At 47.5% G+C, this 14,971-nt stretch overlaps 1 protein-coding gene across 2 annotated transcripts; it reads left to right on the top strand.

Moving 5' to 3' along the window:
* The first annotated feature begins 187 nt into the window (after positions 1 to 187).
* TBR1 (T-box brain transcription factor 1) lies at positions 188 to 8,451 on the top strand. 2 transcript variants are annotated; one of them, XM_082691273.1, is made up of 6 exons: positions 188 to 1,095; positions 1,695 to 1,849; positions 2,211 to 2,332; positions 2,877 to 3,035; positions 4,204 to 4,265; positions 7,508 to 8,451. In XM_082691273.1, exons 1-6 carry the CDS (start codon positions 404 to 406, stop codon positions 8,364 to 8,366), a joined length of 2,049 nt encoding a protein of 682 aa, XP_082547399.1. In that variant the 5' UTR covers positions 188 to 403; the 3' UTR covers positions 8,367 to 8,451. The 2 variants fall into 2 exon arrangements, with proteins under 2 accessions (XP_082547399.1, XP_082547400.1); XM_082691274.1 differs by lacking the exon at positions 188 to 1,095 and adding an exon at positions 1,204 to 1,281.
* Positions 8,452 to 14,971: the final 6,520 nt, after the last annotated feature.

Raw genomic sequence — 14,971 nt, 5'->3', positions numbered from 1 at the left:
ACACAACAGTGCTCACGTAAAGCCAACACACATTCCCCATCCCCCAAGCCAACAATAAAATCATCCCCTTCAATTTGCCATGATCGTCGCGACCAGGAGCCAGGTGATTATCCTAATTAATGTCTATCTAATTAAATTACTGTCAGCAGTTAACCAATGGCAGGAGCCGTTTCATCGGCTGCACAAGCAGCAAGATCAAAAGTGAGCCTTTTCTGATTGCTGCATAGTGTCAATTGGCCAATCTCTTCTCCCAGGGAAAAAAAAAAAGTAAATCAAACCTTTGAGAAGCATTTGCTGGTTGAAGTGCTTTCTGTCTAGTGAGGGGGTCTGTGGATTTCTAGTTTATGATAAATAGGACTTTAAAAACCAGGGACAGGAGGGCGAGTGTTCAGGTTCTAGAGCTATGCAGCTGGAGCACTGCCTTTCTCCTTCTATCATGCTCTCCAAGAAATTTCTCAATGTGAGCAGCAGCTACCCACATTCAGGCGGATCTGAGCTTGTCTTGCACGATCATCCCATTATCTCGACCACTGACAACCTGGAGAGAAGTTCACCTTTGAAAAAAATTACCAGGGGGATGACGAATCAGTCAGATACAGACAATTTTCCTGACTCCAAGGACTCACCAGGGGACGTCCAGAGAAGTAAACTCTCTCCTGTCTTGGACGGGGTCTCTGAGCTTCGTCACAGTTTCGATGGCTCTGCAGCAGATCGCTACCTCCTCTCTCAGTCCAGCCAGCCACAGTCTGCGGCCACTGCTCCCAGTGCCATGTTCCCGTACCCCGGCCAGCACGGACCGGCGCACCCCGCCTTCTCCATCGGCAGTCCCAGCCGCTACATGGCCCACCACCCGGTCATCACCAACGGAGCCTACAACAGCCTCCTGTCCAACTCCTCACCGCAGGGCTACCCCGCGGCCGGCTACCCCTACCCACAGCAGTACAGCCACTCCTACCAAGGAGCCCCGTTCTACCAGTTCTCTTCCACGCAGCCCGGACTGGTACCCGGCAAAGCGCAGGTGTACCTGTGCAACAGGCCCCTCTGGCTGAAATTTCACCGCCACCAAACGGAGATGATCATCACCAAACAGGGAAGGTAATGCTACATTCTTGGCAGTCGCTGCTCCAGGCGCGGCCCGGGGGCAAGTGCGCCGGGTTGTGACTAATCCCGGTAACGATGTTTTGGGGTCGGGAGCGGAGTGGAAGGCGCTCTGGTGCGCCCTGGAGTTGGCTGTTTTTGGAAAAAGGGAAAGTGGAAGGTATAACCGCCGCGGTGGTGTTGGTAAGGGGGTTTCCGCTCTAGAAAGGTGGTCGGAGAACCTGTCAGGGGCCGGAGAAAGGCGAAAGAGAGGGAGAGTCCGGGCCTGCAGCTGGGAAATTGTAGGGACGCATCAACGCCCGGAACCAAGGACAGGTGGAGGTGCGGGTCGCCAACCTCACTCTCCACCTGGGCAGTGACACCTGCCGACTCCCCACTCCAGCTAACCCGCGGATCTCCCCGACTTCATCCTCACATCTTTTCCTCCCCCCACCACCCCTTCTCTAACCCAGCAAACATTCGCTCATCCACGCTGGAAGAACAAGTTTTGCTTTGCTATCTGGCGCCGCGCTTCTTGCATTTAATCTTTAACATTTACGTGTTTTTTTTTTTTTTTTTTCTCTTGTTTTCTCCCCCCCCCCCCTCAATTTAAATAGGCGCATGTTTCCTTTTTTAAGTTTTAACATTTCTGGTCTCGATCCCACGGCTCATTACAATATTTTTGTGGATGTGATTTTGGCGGATCCCAATCACTGGAGGTTTCAAGGAGGCAAATGGGTTCCTTGCGGCAAAGCGGACACCAATGTGCAAGGCAAGTCCTTCCAATTAACACATTTTCCTGACACTTATTTAGGTGAGAATGATTAATTAAAGCCTTTGTGGACTGGCTCGAGAGACTTTTAAAACGATCGGCCAATGACTTCTAAAAGGAAACGAGGGGGATAGGGGGACAGACTGAGCAGCGAGAAGGGGGAGGATTATGCAAAAGCTATTTTAATCATCTCCAGTTAATAGGAAGAAAGCGAGGCCTAAAAAACCCCCAGCTAATGGGCCTCACTGTGGAATAAGGTGTGCGTGTGTGTATGTGTGTGTGTGCGTGTGTCCTACGTGGTGAGGAGTTGGGACTGGGCAGTGCCCAGGGCATAATGTAAACAACATATTTCTTTCTCTAGGAAATCGGGTCTATATGCATCCGGATTCCCCCAACACGGGGGCTCACTGGATGCGCCAAGAAATCTCTTTTGGAAAATTAAAACTTACAAACAACAAAGGAGCTTCAAACAACAATGGGCAGGTCAGTGGCTCAAGCGCTCCTTCCCGCCCCCCCCACCCCCACACGTCCCTCGCTAGCATCCAGTCCATTAGTTTAAATCAGCATGAGAAAATGGACATATGTTTCTTTGCTTCATTAACAAGCCTTTTTCAAAAATTCATCTCCACCCTCCTATAAAGTTATTCTTGCCCCCCGCCCAATTTCCGAGTTCCCGACCTTCCCAAGAACTGTACAAATACTCGATTGATTTTGAGAAGGAAACCCACAGGATCGGAGGTTGTAAAAATCTTTGTTCCTCCTAAAAGGAGGGCTAGGCGGATCGGGAGGCCCTGACGACCAGGCAGTCGGGTTCGGTTTTCCTCCGGTGCTCCGCTGATCTTTGCTCGGGGAGGAACCAGGGCTGGTCCTGCCCCAGCTAGCCAGTCCCCAGGAAGACGAGTCCCGCGGTCAGTTAGCCGGGGCGGCGGGCTCCAGCCAGCCCCGGCACGGCCCGCGGCCCCAGCCCAGCGCACACTGACCGAGCTAACGCGCCGCCCCGCGCTCCCCTTGTCTCTCCGCCGGACAGATGGTGGTTTTACAATCCTTGCACAAGTACCAGCCCCGCCTGCATGTGGTCGAAGTGAACGAGGACGGCACGGAGGACACCAGCCAGCCTGGCCGCGTGCAGACATTCACTTTCCCCGAGACCCAGTTCATCGCCGTCACCGCCTACCAGAACACCGATGTAAGGAGGCCTGGGGGCTGGGCGCGCGGCGGGCGGCTGCGGCTTCACCCCGCACCAGCCCGCAGCCCCGGCCATCCCCGGTTCGGGCACTAACATCAGCAACAGCTGGTTCTGTTGCGCCTTTTAGGCGGAGGGCTAGGGGCCTGCTGGGCACCTTCTCTGAATAGCTTGCCGGTGGGAAAACGGTTCCTATTCGTCTTCATCGCGGGTCACACGGGCCATCTTTGAGGGGCCCAGGATTTCTAGTAGGGTCTCTTTTGGGAATTTTAATTCAGTTCTCAAACTAGAAGAGATTTAAATTTGCTTTCTCCCCCCGCCCCCCTACCCAAGACTCTTTTTTTTTTTTTTTTTTTTCCTCCTTTGGAGTCCTTCTTCCATTTAGAGAAGAAGCAGATTTTCTCCTGCATTTTATTATTGGCAAGCTTTGGCATTATCTAAAAATAATTAATTAATTAATTAATTAAAGTCTCAGAATTGATGGCTAAAATAAACAAACGTCACTTTTTGGGCGATCAAAAGAACAGACACATTCACATATCTAAAAAGTACAATAAATCGGATTACTGGAAGCTGTGGAGTGAGTTTTTTTAGCACTTGAACCTCTTCAACACTTGCAAGTTCGCCAAAACTTATTTTACTTCTGTTGATTTGACGAGTAGGAGTGACGGTGTTTTTTTTTTTTTTTAACTTAAATGGAAGTATCAAAAATGAAAATATGCATTTATTTTAAATTAAAGCTGATTTAAAGATACAGTTATGGGTTCTTGAGGTTGTGAATCAGAAGTGACCAACTTTTTAAAAATGTGGTGAAACACTTAAAATAGGCAACATTTGGTGATGAATTCAAGTGCCCCTTAAAGATTTGTCTTTTTGTAACAAGTATTTTTAAGATGTGCATGTGAGCTGACCTAGAACACTTGGGAGAGCTAATTGAAAGCAATCCTTTAGTGTTGGGCATCATTAATTTAAACATGTTCCTCATAACTTTCATGAAACGTTCTCTTTTTTCCCTTTCTATTCATTCCCTCCAATTTTTCCCTTGCTCCCTAATGAAATTGTGGGCCATAGACCCCTGTAAAAAGTGGTGATGCATTCATAAACACCTAATCCACCTACACAGAAGGTGAGACCATATTAATCTTTTTTTTTTTTTTTTGGTCTTTTCTAGATCACACAATTGAAAATAGATCACAACCCCTTTGCAAAAGGATTTCGGGATAATTATGACACGTAAGTAGTTTTGCACCTTCCTTCTCAAATAGTTGTGGAATTGGGCTTTAGGTCAAAGGTGTATTGTTCTGTACAAGGCTGTTGGAAGCTCAAGTGTGCGAAGACAAGTCTGTTTCCAAGGTCTTCCCTTGCCTTTTTGTGGGCTCCCTTTCTTTCTGGTGACTTTCTGACTTGGTGTTTTTGTGGTTTGGGTCAAAGATTTCCTCTACTTATTTTTATCTTTCTTATGAATTACAAAGTTGTTGGCGGGCCTCTGGGACTGGCTGACTGGTGAAGCTGCCCCGGTTCCTGGGTGCGGGAGCTGTATGTGTCGCTGCAGATGCTCAGCTCAGATTGTCTGTGTCTGAAACCGCCCGATTCTGCCGGAAAGTGCATGTGGCTCTGGCAGTTGTTATATTCTCCTTGGCATATGTGACTTTTATTTACCCATTTCCAAGTTTTGTGTAATAGCTTTTCCTGTGCAAGTTTACTATGGACTGAATAAAAATGTGCACCCACCATAGGCAAGGGCATGAGCAGAGCCGTTGTTACAGTTATTTCAGGCTTTGGGAAGGACCCAGGTGCTGTTGCTGTGTATTATTTATAAGCTTCAAAAGAAAAATATTTCCTTTTATCTTTTGCATCTAGGCGTGTTTTAATTAAATGTGTTGGTACCCTTTTCTCCAGGCTTCCCTAACTTGTGTCTTTTCTATCAAAATGATGTTCTCTGGGGGACAGCAGAAGATATAAACTTAGTGCTTGTTCTCAGTGCTTGTTCTAGCATTCTTGCTCAGAGTTCAGATATAGTGCCCAAGAGTTCAGATAGTGTTATATAGCAAAATCTAAATCTGGATTGTCAGAATCTCCCCACTTTTATTCTGACCATAAAAGGGAAGGGTACATGAATTTTAATATCATGGCTTGCATGAAGTGTCCGGACTAGAGCTACAAAGTTGAAGTTGTCTTTAACCAGAAATAGATTAATTTTGTGGGGAAATAGACAAGTGGCTGTTTCTATTCCATCTCCAGGAAGATAACAAACTTCCCTCCTGATATTTTTTATAAAAAACTAAAAAGAGTCATTGATATTTCCTCGTATAACTGTCAGGTGCCTCCCTTAAAAGTAGTTTTGAGGAAGCAAGGCTCATCGAGATGATTCCCCAGAATAAAAACTCAGCTATTCTAGTCCTCACAGTCTAAAAATGTGGACCCGGCACTGTGGGAAGTGTGTGGCCCAGGAGGCCAGAGATACTGGTCTCTGTACTAGGGGGTCTTGTAGGTTTTGAGCTTTTAATTCTGTTGTGAACATCTGTTCCAAAGCATTTTATTTTGCACAGATCAATTCGGTAATCCCAAGTGGGTTGGGACCTGGATGGGCATCTAAACTGTATCTTTTGCAGGCTTTTTTTTTTTTTTTTCCTTTTTAAAATATTGTGGTAAACAGAGAAGATATTTGCACCTTGCTGGTTATGTTCCCTTCCTGCCTCCCTCTACTTATCTGAAGCTGGAATTAAATTCAGGAGGGAAATTTTGTGTGGTAAGCAGAATGGCCCTGCATCACCCTCACCCACCCTTCTCTGGCTGACTTCTGTAGGAAAAGTCGCTTCTTTTTGATTCTTAAACTGTATATTTTCCATAAAGCTTCCTTATCTATACAAATGGAGACTTTAGTTTTTAGGGGACAGGGGAGAGCAGAATGGCTGATGCCACCCACCCTTTGCCCTTTTATGCTGATACGTTGAGCATGGATCCCTTGGAGAAACAGGGTGAGCCATAAGTTCAGGGGAACTAGAAGGTTGCTTGGCTATTCACCAGGGAATCTCTTCCCCCAAGGATTAAGGTCTGACAATACTGAGGCTCTCTCTCAAAACAGTGTGTTGATTAAAGATTAAAACATTTATGTGTGAGCTAAATAAAAAGGGAGGCATGTGTCTATGTGTAGGTGAAAACACTTCTACCAATCTTGATCCAACATCTGGTTCTTTCTCAACTCTAATGGGATTTTCTAGGCCCAAGGCCTAGATCAATCTTCATTTCACCTACAGTGATTCCCAGTAACACAGTTACTGTTTGTGGGCAAGTTATTTAGCTTCCCTGTGCCTCAGTTTTCTCCTCTGTAAGGTGGGATAATAATGCTACATAACAGGGAGGATTGTTGTGACGGTTAACGGAATTACTATCTGTAGTCCTAGACAACAGTGCATAGCACAGAGTCAAGTTGTGTAAGGGTTAGCTATTATTGGTGGGAGAGTGCTTGGAGGAGCTTGATAATCACTGTGAGAGTTTGTCCCAAAGGTGTTTTTTGTTTGTTCGTTCCGTTTTGCTTTTTGTCTTTTTTTAAATTTTAATTTTTATTTACTTACTATTATTATTATTATTTATCAGTAATGGTTCAAAAGCTAGGACAAGGTCAGCATACAGAACCCTTTTTCTTGGAGCCCCTGGCTGGCGCAGTCAGTAGAGCATTTGACTCTTGATCTTGGGTTCCACTCTTGACTCTTGATCTCATGTGGTCAGTTCAAGCCCCATGTTGGGCATAAAACTTACTTTACAAAAAAAAAAAAAAAGTATATATACTTTTTCTTTGTAAAAGTATTTTATTGACTGATGACTTCATTTCCAAGTAGTAATTCTTGTTATTATTGGTAGAGGTGGGGGTTAAAGGATCACACGGGGGAAACAATGGACAGTAAATACTGTGGAGGCTGCCAGCAGCAGTCCTCAAGTCTCAGAAGACTGGGGAAGCCCAGTCTTTGATGATTACTACCTGGATAGCCTACGTGTCTATCAAATGGAAGAAAGTGTTCTTCACAGAGTGGAGAAATGGGTATCTTGTTTAGAAATATTGCCCAGAAACTCTCACTGCAGAGAAAAGGCCCACTGAGCAAATAACACCGTAGTCCCTGGGTAAATCTGCCCTAATGTTCCTACAGACATCGGAGAAGTGGGATGCGACTCCCCTGCTGTGCTCTGCTCTCTGATCCCTTGTACAGCTGGCGCGAGAGAGGGGACAGGCAAGCCTTCCTCTTGATCTGTGCTTTGCCTAGCTCCCTGAGTAGACCATTCGTCTTCTTTCCAATTGCACGATTTATTTTATTTGGGGGAGAACGTCGGTCTGTGACCTTTGTCCGTCTCTACCCTGGACCGCAAGTTACAGATGGAGATTGTGGGGGTGGGCGAAAAGTGGAGGTGGCCTTCCCTTTGCCTCCCGAGGGGACCTCTCTGCCACCCCTCGGTTCTCTCTCTCTCTCCTTCCCTCGCAGGATCTACACTGGCTGCGACATGGACCGCCTGACCCCCTCGCCCAACGATTCCCCGCGCTCGCAGATCGTGCCCGGGGCCCGTTACGCTATGGCCGGCTCTTTCCTGCAGGACCAGTTCGTGAGCAACTACGCCAAGGCCCGCTTCCACCCGGGTGCGGGCGCGGGCCCCGGGCCGGGCACGGACCGCAGTGTGCCCCACACCAACGGGCTGCTGTCGCCGCAGCAGGCCGAGGACCCGGGCGCGCCGTCGCCGCAGCGCTGGTTTGTGACCCCGGCCAACAACCGGCTGGACTTCGCCGCCTCGGCCTACGACACAGCCACGGACTTCGCGGGCAACGCGGCCACGCTGCTCTCCTACGCGGCGGCGGGCGTGAAGGCGCTGCCGCTGCAGGCGGCGGGCTGCACCGGCCGCCCGCTCGGCTACTACGCCGACCCGTCGGGCTGGGGCGCGCGCAGCCCCCCGCAGTACTGCGGCGCCAAGTCGGGCTCGGTGCTGCCCTGCTGGCCCAACAGCGCCGCGGCCGCCGCGCGCATGGCGGGCGCCAACCCCTATCTGGGCGAGGAGGCCGAGGGCCTGGCCGCCGAGCGCTCGCCGCTACCGCCCGGCGCCGCCGAGGACGCCAAGCCCAAGGACCTGTCCGACTCCAGCTGGATCGAGACACCCTCCTCCATCAAGTCCATCGACTCGAGCGACTCGGGGATTTACGAGCAGGCCAAGCGGAGGCGGATCTCCCCCGCCGACACGCCGGTGTCCGAGAGCTCGTCGCCGCTCAAGAGCGAGGTGCTGGCCCAGCGGGACTGCGAGAAGAACTGCGCCAAGGACATAGGCGGCTACTACGGCTTCTACTCGCACAGCTAGGCCGGCCCTGCCCGCCCGGCCCCGCGCCCCGCCGCCGCCCGGCCCCCCAGCCAGCCCCTCGCAGCTCTCCCCAGCTCTTCCTCCCCACGGCCCACCTCGCGCTCCCCCTCATGTCACTTGGCCCTCGAATACCGTCTGCGACGAATAAGTACAGGTCTCCGAGTTTGATTTTAACCTTTTTTTGCACAGCAGTTTCTGCAGTTAGCTCACCGACCTTCAACTTTGCTGTAAACCTTTCGGTTTTCCTCCTTACTCTCCTTCTGTGAAGTTACACTCCTAACAAGCCTCCTCCCTCTCGTCTTTTTCTCACCCTCTCCTTCTCTTTCTTGTAATGAAACTCTTCACCTTTAGGAGACCTGGGCAGTCCTGTCAGGCATCAGCGATTCCGACCCTCCAAGTCTCGGCCTCCCCATTAACCGTAGGATGTTGACTCTAGAACCTGGACCCACCCAGCGCGTCCTTTCTTATCCCCGAGTGGATGGATGGATGGATGGTAGGGATGTTAATAATTTCAGTGGAACAAAGCCTGTGAAATGACTGTATATAGTGTTAATTTATTGTAACGAATGGCTAGTTTTTATTTTCATCGTCAAGGCACAAAACCAGTTCACCGCTTAACCTTTCCATTCTTTTCCATTTTCTCCACCCCCTCTCCACTTTAAAAAATTGCCTTGTGAGATAATTAACAATATTCTAAGAGGCTCTGGAAACGTGAAATACTTGATAGATAATGATGGGTTTCTCACTTCTCCTCAATCCGTTGCATGAAATAATTACTCTGTGCCTAATGCACATAAATAGCTAAGGAGAATCGGACGGAACACCTGTAAAGGATAGGTGTCCGCTCATAGGCAAGTCCATTAAGTGGCATGATGCCTGCAAAGCAAAGTTAACTGGAGTTGTATGTCCCCCCCCCCCCAACCCCCCCCCCCCCATAGAGTAGCTCGACATCAGCAATATTATTTTGCCTTATTTGTTTTTCCCCAAAGTGCCAAATCCATTACTGGTCTGTGCAGGTGCCAAATATGCTGACAAACTGTTTCTGAATATCTTTTCAGTCCCCCCCCACCTTTATATGCTGTAAATCTTTGTAATGAATATTCTACTAATGATATAGATGACTGAATTGTTGGTAACTATAGTGTAGTCTAGTGAAGATAAATTGTGTGAGTTGTATATTTTACTGCATTTTAGTTTTGAAAATGATTTCCCTGCCACCTAGAAACAGCTGAAATTTGACTTCCTTGGGAAAACACTAGCATTAATGCAAGTAAGACTGGTTTTTCCCCCCCCTCTAAGTCTTGTTATATTTGATAAGGAGCATTAATCCCCCTGGAAATAGATTAGTAGGATTTCTAATGTTGTGTAGCAAACCTATACTTTTATTTGTATTTTAAAATTAATGTGAAATATGCATCATACACAATATTCAATCTAGATTCCAGTCCATGGGGGGATTTTTCCTAATAGGAATTCAGGGTCTAAACGTGTGTATATTTTGGCTCTTCTGTAAATCTAATGTTGTGATTTTTATATTTGTTTCGTTTTGTCTGTGAACTGAATAATTTATACAAGTACACACTCCATTGAGAAACGTTTTGTTTTTTGCTCGTTTGTATCGTCTGTGTATAACAAGTAAATAAATCTGGTAAAACGCTATGGTGTTTGAAAGCAGTTTACAGTTTGAAAATAATTTATTATAGGTGATTACTTTTAAGGGTTAAGGAAGTATAGCCCGACCCCACTTGAATATGGGGCAGTCTGTGTAATGGCAATCAGGTCCCATTTCCCACTTGAATTCGTTTTATAGCACTGCCAGTGATTACTTTCTCCTTCTTATTTACAAGTAACTTAGTTCCCTAGGAGTCAAGTTTCACTTTGTTGCACTCTTTTCTTTTTCCAGGAAAATGTAGGCAGTTCCTCATCATAGCTATCTTTCTCTGAAGTAGGAAATAATGCGAGCAGGAAAAGGAGGGTCTTAAATAAGGAGTTAAGAATTTCTTTAAATTTCACAGGCGGGAGGCTTTGGGCAGAAGAGTAGGATGTAACTGAAATGCGTGTCAGAATAGGCTGTTGACCACAGCTTTAGGCAGATGTCGAAGGAAAATCCCGGTCTTTAAATACGAGGCCTTGGAGATGCGTGGCGACTCTGTACATGCAAACACGGAATGGCCTGCATTTCTTGAGCGGGATGTTTCAGGGGGATTGGGCGGGGTTGGAGTGGGGTAAGGAATCGGAGAACAAACTCGGGACGGTCGGTATTTAAGCTTGGAGCTTAAAACTTGCTTTGGGAGGTTATCTGGGGGTTACCACTCCATCTCCTCTATGGCGGAATTCCTGTGCCAGTCCTGCCCAGGCCAGATTCCCATTCCTTGAGAACAAATGCAGAAATGTGGATATCCCAGCCGGGGGGCGGGTGGGGGAGGTCGCTGCGTCTTAGTCGAGGAGTCCGCCGAGCTCTGACTTTATCTCGCGGAGAAGCGGTTTTTGTACTTTTGTCTCCAGAGAAAGGAGATCCAGGAAAGAGGCGGAAAATGGTTCAACATTCTTGCTTAGTGTGGGTCAGTTTCAGGTTATGGGACTAAATGTAGCACCACCTCGAGATTGTCCTGTAACCCCTTTGCAATTTGAGAGATGCAAAGTGGCTTCAAAGTTCCAATTAAAATAAAAATTCAGAGAGGGGTATGGGGGGTGGGGGACAAAACCGATTTGTTGTTTCTGGACAATTTCGCCACTAGACGGCGTTCCGCGGAGTTTTGTCTGCCACACAGAAAGGCGATGGCTGATTTTCCTTTGTGTTTCTTTCACCCTTCCCACACCTAAGACCCGAACGAGGGGACGAAAAGTACAAAACACGGTGCCTGTGTCGCCAGAGAAGTTGAGCAGTGTTTTCGTGTAGTGTCCCCGCACTGGGGCTATGCTCCCGCGAGCCGGCCGCCCCGCGCGGCCGGGGAGGAGGCGCACGTGCGGTCCCGAGGGCGCCGGGGGCGCCGAGGCCCGAGGGCGCGGGGTGCGGGGGCCGCGCTCCGCCCGCCGCCCTCGGGCCACAGGCCCCGCGAGCAAACGAGCTGCTGTCGTGTGCGGAAACGCAGCTCTCAGCAGCCGAGGATAGATTTCACAGGAACGTAGTGCCTTGTACCGAAAGACGCACTTTAGCTGCTATTAGGAAGTACTTTAAAAAATTGGGGAGGTCGTTTCCCTTGCAGCTCTGCCACCATCTCCACCATCTGCTGTGTGGACTGAGTCAGCGTGAGGTAAATTTGCAGCTCCGCGCTCCTCTCGGAGGCAGTGTGCTTTCCCCTTTCAAGCATGATCATTTCTGCTCGCTTTCAGTGTCTTGGGTGTCTGGTGAAGGGACCCTGTCGCCGCGTCTCAGAAGCTGCTGCTGTTCCAAGGGAATCCGAGTTTGGGTTTGGGAGGGCCTGTGGGCACCCAAGTTCGCGGCCCGGGTTCGATTTCGAGTTGCCTCTCCTCTCCGCAAGGGTAGGGGTCAGGCGAGGACGCGGTCTTCCCCGCAACCTGCAGTTAGGCTCAGCTTTCAAAAGTGTGTTTTCAACAGTGTCTTTTCTAAAAGAGACGGGAAGAAAAAAGGCGAGCGTGCGGCGAGCCCTGCATTCCGGCTCACGCCTTCCCGCCACTCGCCCTCCGCGCCATCTTAACTCACTTGCAAGCACCCGCTCGGGGCTGAGTGCGGCCGCCGGCCCGCGCTGCTCCAGCCAGGGGTGCTGGGCCCTCGGTTCCTAACCTTCGAGGCGGACGTCCTGGGTCTGTGTAAAGCAGAGGCGGAGCCAGGGCGCTTTGCGGCGGCGGGCGGCGGGTCTGGGCTGCTCCCGCGGCCGAGGCCGCACTTGCCCTGGGCCTAGCGCCGTCCGTCCGGGCGCCCTCGAGCCCAGATCCGTGGGGCTGCGCGCCTGCAGGGGCTGGGCGGGGAGCGGGGCGCTGCGGGAGGCCTGCTCCCCGACGTGCAGCCTGCGCCGAGGCTCCCCGCGCCGCCGGTGGCCGTGCTCGGGCTGTCCTGGGCCAGTCCAGACGGGGATGCGGGGCGCGGGGCTAGACTGGCAACCCGGGCCCACCTGCAGGCCCGGAGTCCAGGAGACTCTCTCTGCGTTCTCGGAGTCCGGTCCAGCAGGACCGAGACCTTGGCTGTGCCTGAGGGCGCCCTTTCCAGTCTGTAGCTCCTCGAGAGAGCCACGCCAAGGGACCCTCTAGGATTTAGGACCTGATGGCCTTTTAGGCCTAGCAGAAGCTTACTCGTGAGTTTGCTTGCAAAGCCAGGTTGTTTCTGCCTCTTTAGGACTGACTGACATCACCCGAGCTCTTATAATGTAGTAATTTAGATTATACAGAAAACTTTCTGAAACCTCTTACCTCCTGAATTTGTATTTTCTTACAAATCCTACTGCTAAAACTCTTTGACCCACCATTCTGGCGATGTTAAGTATTTATCTTTTTAGCATTGAAGCTTTCAAGGATGTTCTACTTTCTCTTGGGGGTGCAGGCAAGGAACAAAAGCCTTGTTGCATAGAGACCATTTATACTCCAGCAGAACTTCAAACTCTCTATAGCAATATTTGGGCAACGTGTTTGTGTTCGTGAGTGGTTTTATAAAACGTTTGGCCTGTATTCAGGTGCAGCACCTTTTCTGTGTGTGTATTAGTTATATTACCATGTAGGCTTTTTACCCGGGGGGATAGGAAAAAAGTAGAATTTGTGATCCTGAGTGAAAACAAACCGATCTAGATTTCCCAAAGGAAAAGCAGCTATTATTTGGACAAACTTAGGAAGAAGTCAGCATCTTTTTTTTTTTTTTTTTGAAGATTTTATTTTTAAGTAGCCTCTATATCCATCCTGGGGCTCAAACTTACAACCCAGAGATGAAGTCTCATGCTTCACTGACCCAGCAAGCCAGGGGCCAAAGAAATCAGCACCTTTAAAGACCAGTGATAAGCATTCAACTTAAAAAATACTTAATTTACTCTGGTATGTGGGCAGTTACTCTGCTAATTTTAATATCTGAAAGAATAAATTTATAGTGTAATATCGATAAAACCAGGCTTTTAAAAGCTGAGACTTTTAAAGCAAGTTGAGTCATATGATTCATCGAAGTTACAATCTGAGTGCAAGATTTACATTTGGGCAGTCAGATTTTCTTTTGCCAGAACAAGAAAATAAGACAAACTAGGCAAGATTTCAGGCATTGAATTATACTTGGTTTAATTCAGTGGCCTTGAGATTTGTGGGGCTTCCTGGTTCCTTCTTCAGCTTGTAAATTAGGTTGCAACATATTTAAAAATATATTCACTTGAAAGAAAACCCCACTGCTTTCACAATAAAGTAAACTTGATGGTGTACAAGTCATTGGTCTCATCTGAGCTGATTATATCTGCCTTGCATGTGTTTTACACCCACAGTATGGTTTGCAGCGGTGTACAAGGCATGGCGTGAAAATTTTGATTTGAAAAGTTCCATTAAAGCAATGAAAAAAACCATGGCTTAATAGACCTTCTAGTGATAGCTCCCCCTCTTACTATGCTAACTCTGAAATAAATATGTAATCTAGTGTTAGGAACATGGCATTTAGAAGACCCTTGCTGGTAATATTTAATTTAATAAACATACTAACTGTGACATTATTAATGCAATGAAGCTTGTACCACAAGCTGATTCTTTCAGGTTGTTTGACCTATTACTTATCACTAAATTCCTTAAAACATATCCTGTGATTTATAACTTGAATTTTATATTAATATTATTTTGGATTTCAGCTCTTGAAAAATATCTGCATGATGGCACTCATTTTATATACAAATCATTTTATACTTGGGTATCTTAACATATCTTTTATGAGGAGGAAGAGGGAATTTAGGAGGGGAGAGTGTCTCTAGGGATATGCCTCTGGTGATTTTAGCCAATACAGTTATTTTGTTCCAATACTAGCAAGAAAAAAAAAAAAAGAATCTAAGATTATGTTTTGGGGTAAGGGTTATACTGATTTCGTATATATTGGTAGTACATATGTTTTATCATATATACATGTATAGATGTGATCATACTAAGTTTTAAGAGATGGCAAATTAATTAAACCTCTGGTTGAAAAATGCAACAAAACATATCTTGCTTCTGTTAAGTTTGGTGCTTATACTGGATTTATTTAGGTTTCAGTTTAGTACATATCTTCACGTTAGCAAAAGTGTACTGTATGGGAAAAAGCCTTTTCCTTACAATCTTATTTCAGGTTCCTAAAAAAGAAAAAGTCAACAATGTTGTTCTTAAACCACAGGATCTTCCTAGCTCACATTTCAACTTTCAAGATGTATTTGTCTTTTATTTTGTCATTCCTAGTAGGAAAGGGAAGGCATTTTTCAATCTTAGGATAATTCAGAAGCAATTTTTTGGTTCTCAGTTAATTCAGTTTCATCTTAAAAGTTCAAATTTAGCAAAGCACATGTTCCCTTGTTCATGCCAAGTGTGATAAAAACTAGTCGAAAAATAAAACCATTGCAAACAAGTAGAGCACTGCACTTCACTGCATACTATACAGGCCACATCATTTCTAGGTCTGATGTCACTGCCTGCTGGGCTGCCATTTGTAGGAACAAGTAAGG

This window comes from Mustela nivalis (genome assembly GCF_964662115.1).
Source record: "Mustela nivalis genome assembly, chromosome: 11".
Lineage (NCBI taxonomy): Eukaryota > Metazoa > Chordata > Mammalia > Carnivora > Mustelidae > Mustela > Mustela nivalis.
The sequence above is the reverse complement of the archived record's forward strand: the minus strand, read 5'-3'. Positions and strand labels throughout refer to the sequence as shown.

Excerpts from the sequence above, each read along its gene's own strand:
- TBR1 (XM_082691273.1), top strand. The coding sequence starts at position 404 with ATGCAGCTGGAGCACTGCCTTTCTCCTTCTATCATGCTCTCCAAGAAA. Across the intron at positions 2,333-2,876 it reads CTTCAAACAACAATGGGCAG|ATGGTGGTTTTACAATCCTT; the intron begins GTCAGTGGCTCA and ends TCCGCCGGACAG. Across the intron at positions 3,036-4,203 it reads CCGCCTACCAGAACACCGAT|ATCACACAATTGAAAATAGA; the intron begins GTAAGGAGGCCT and ends GGTCTTTTCTAG.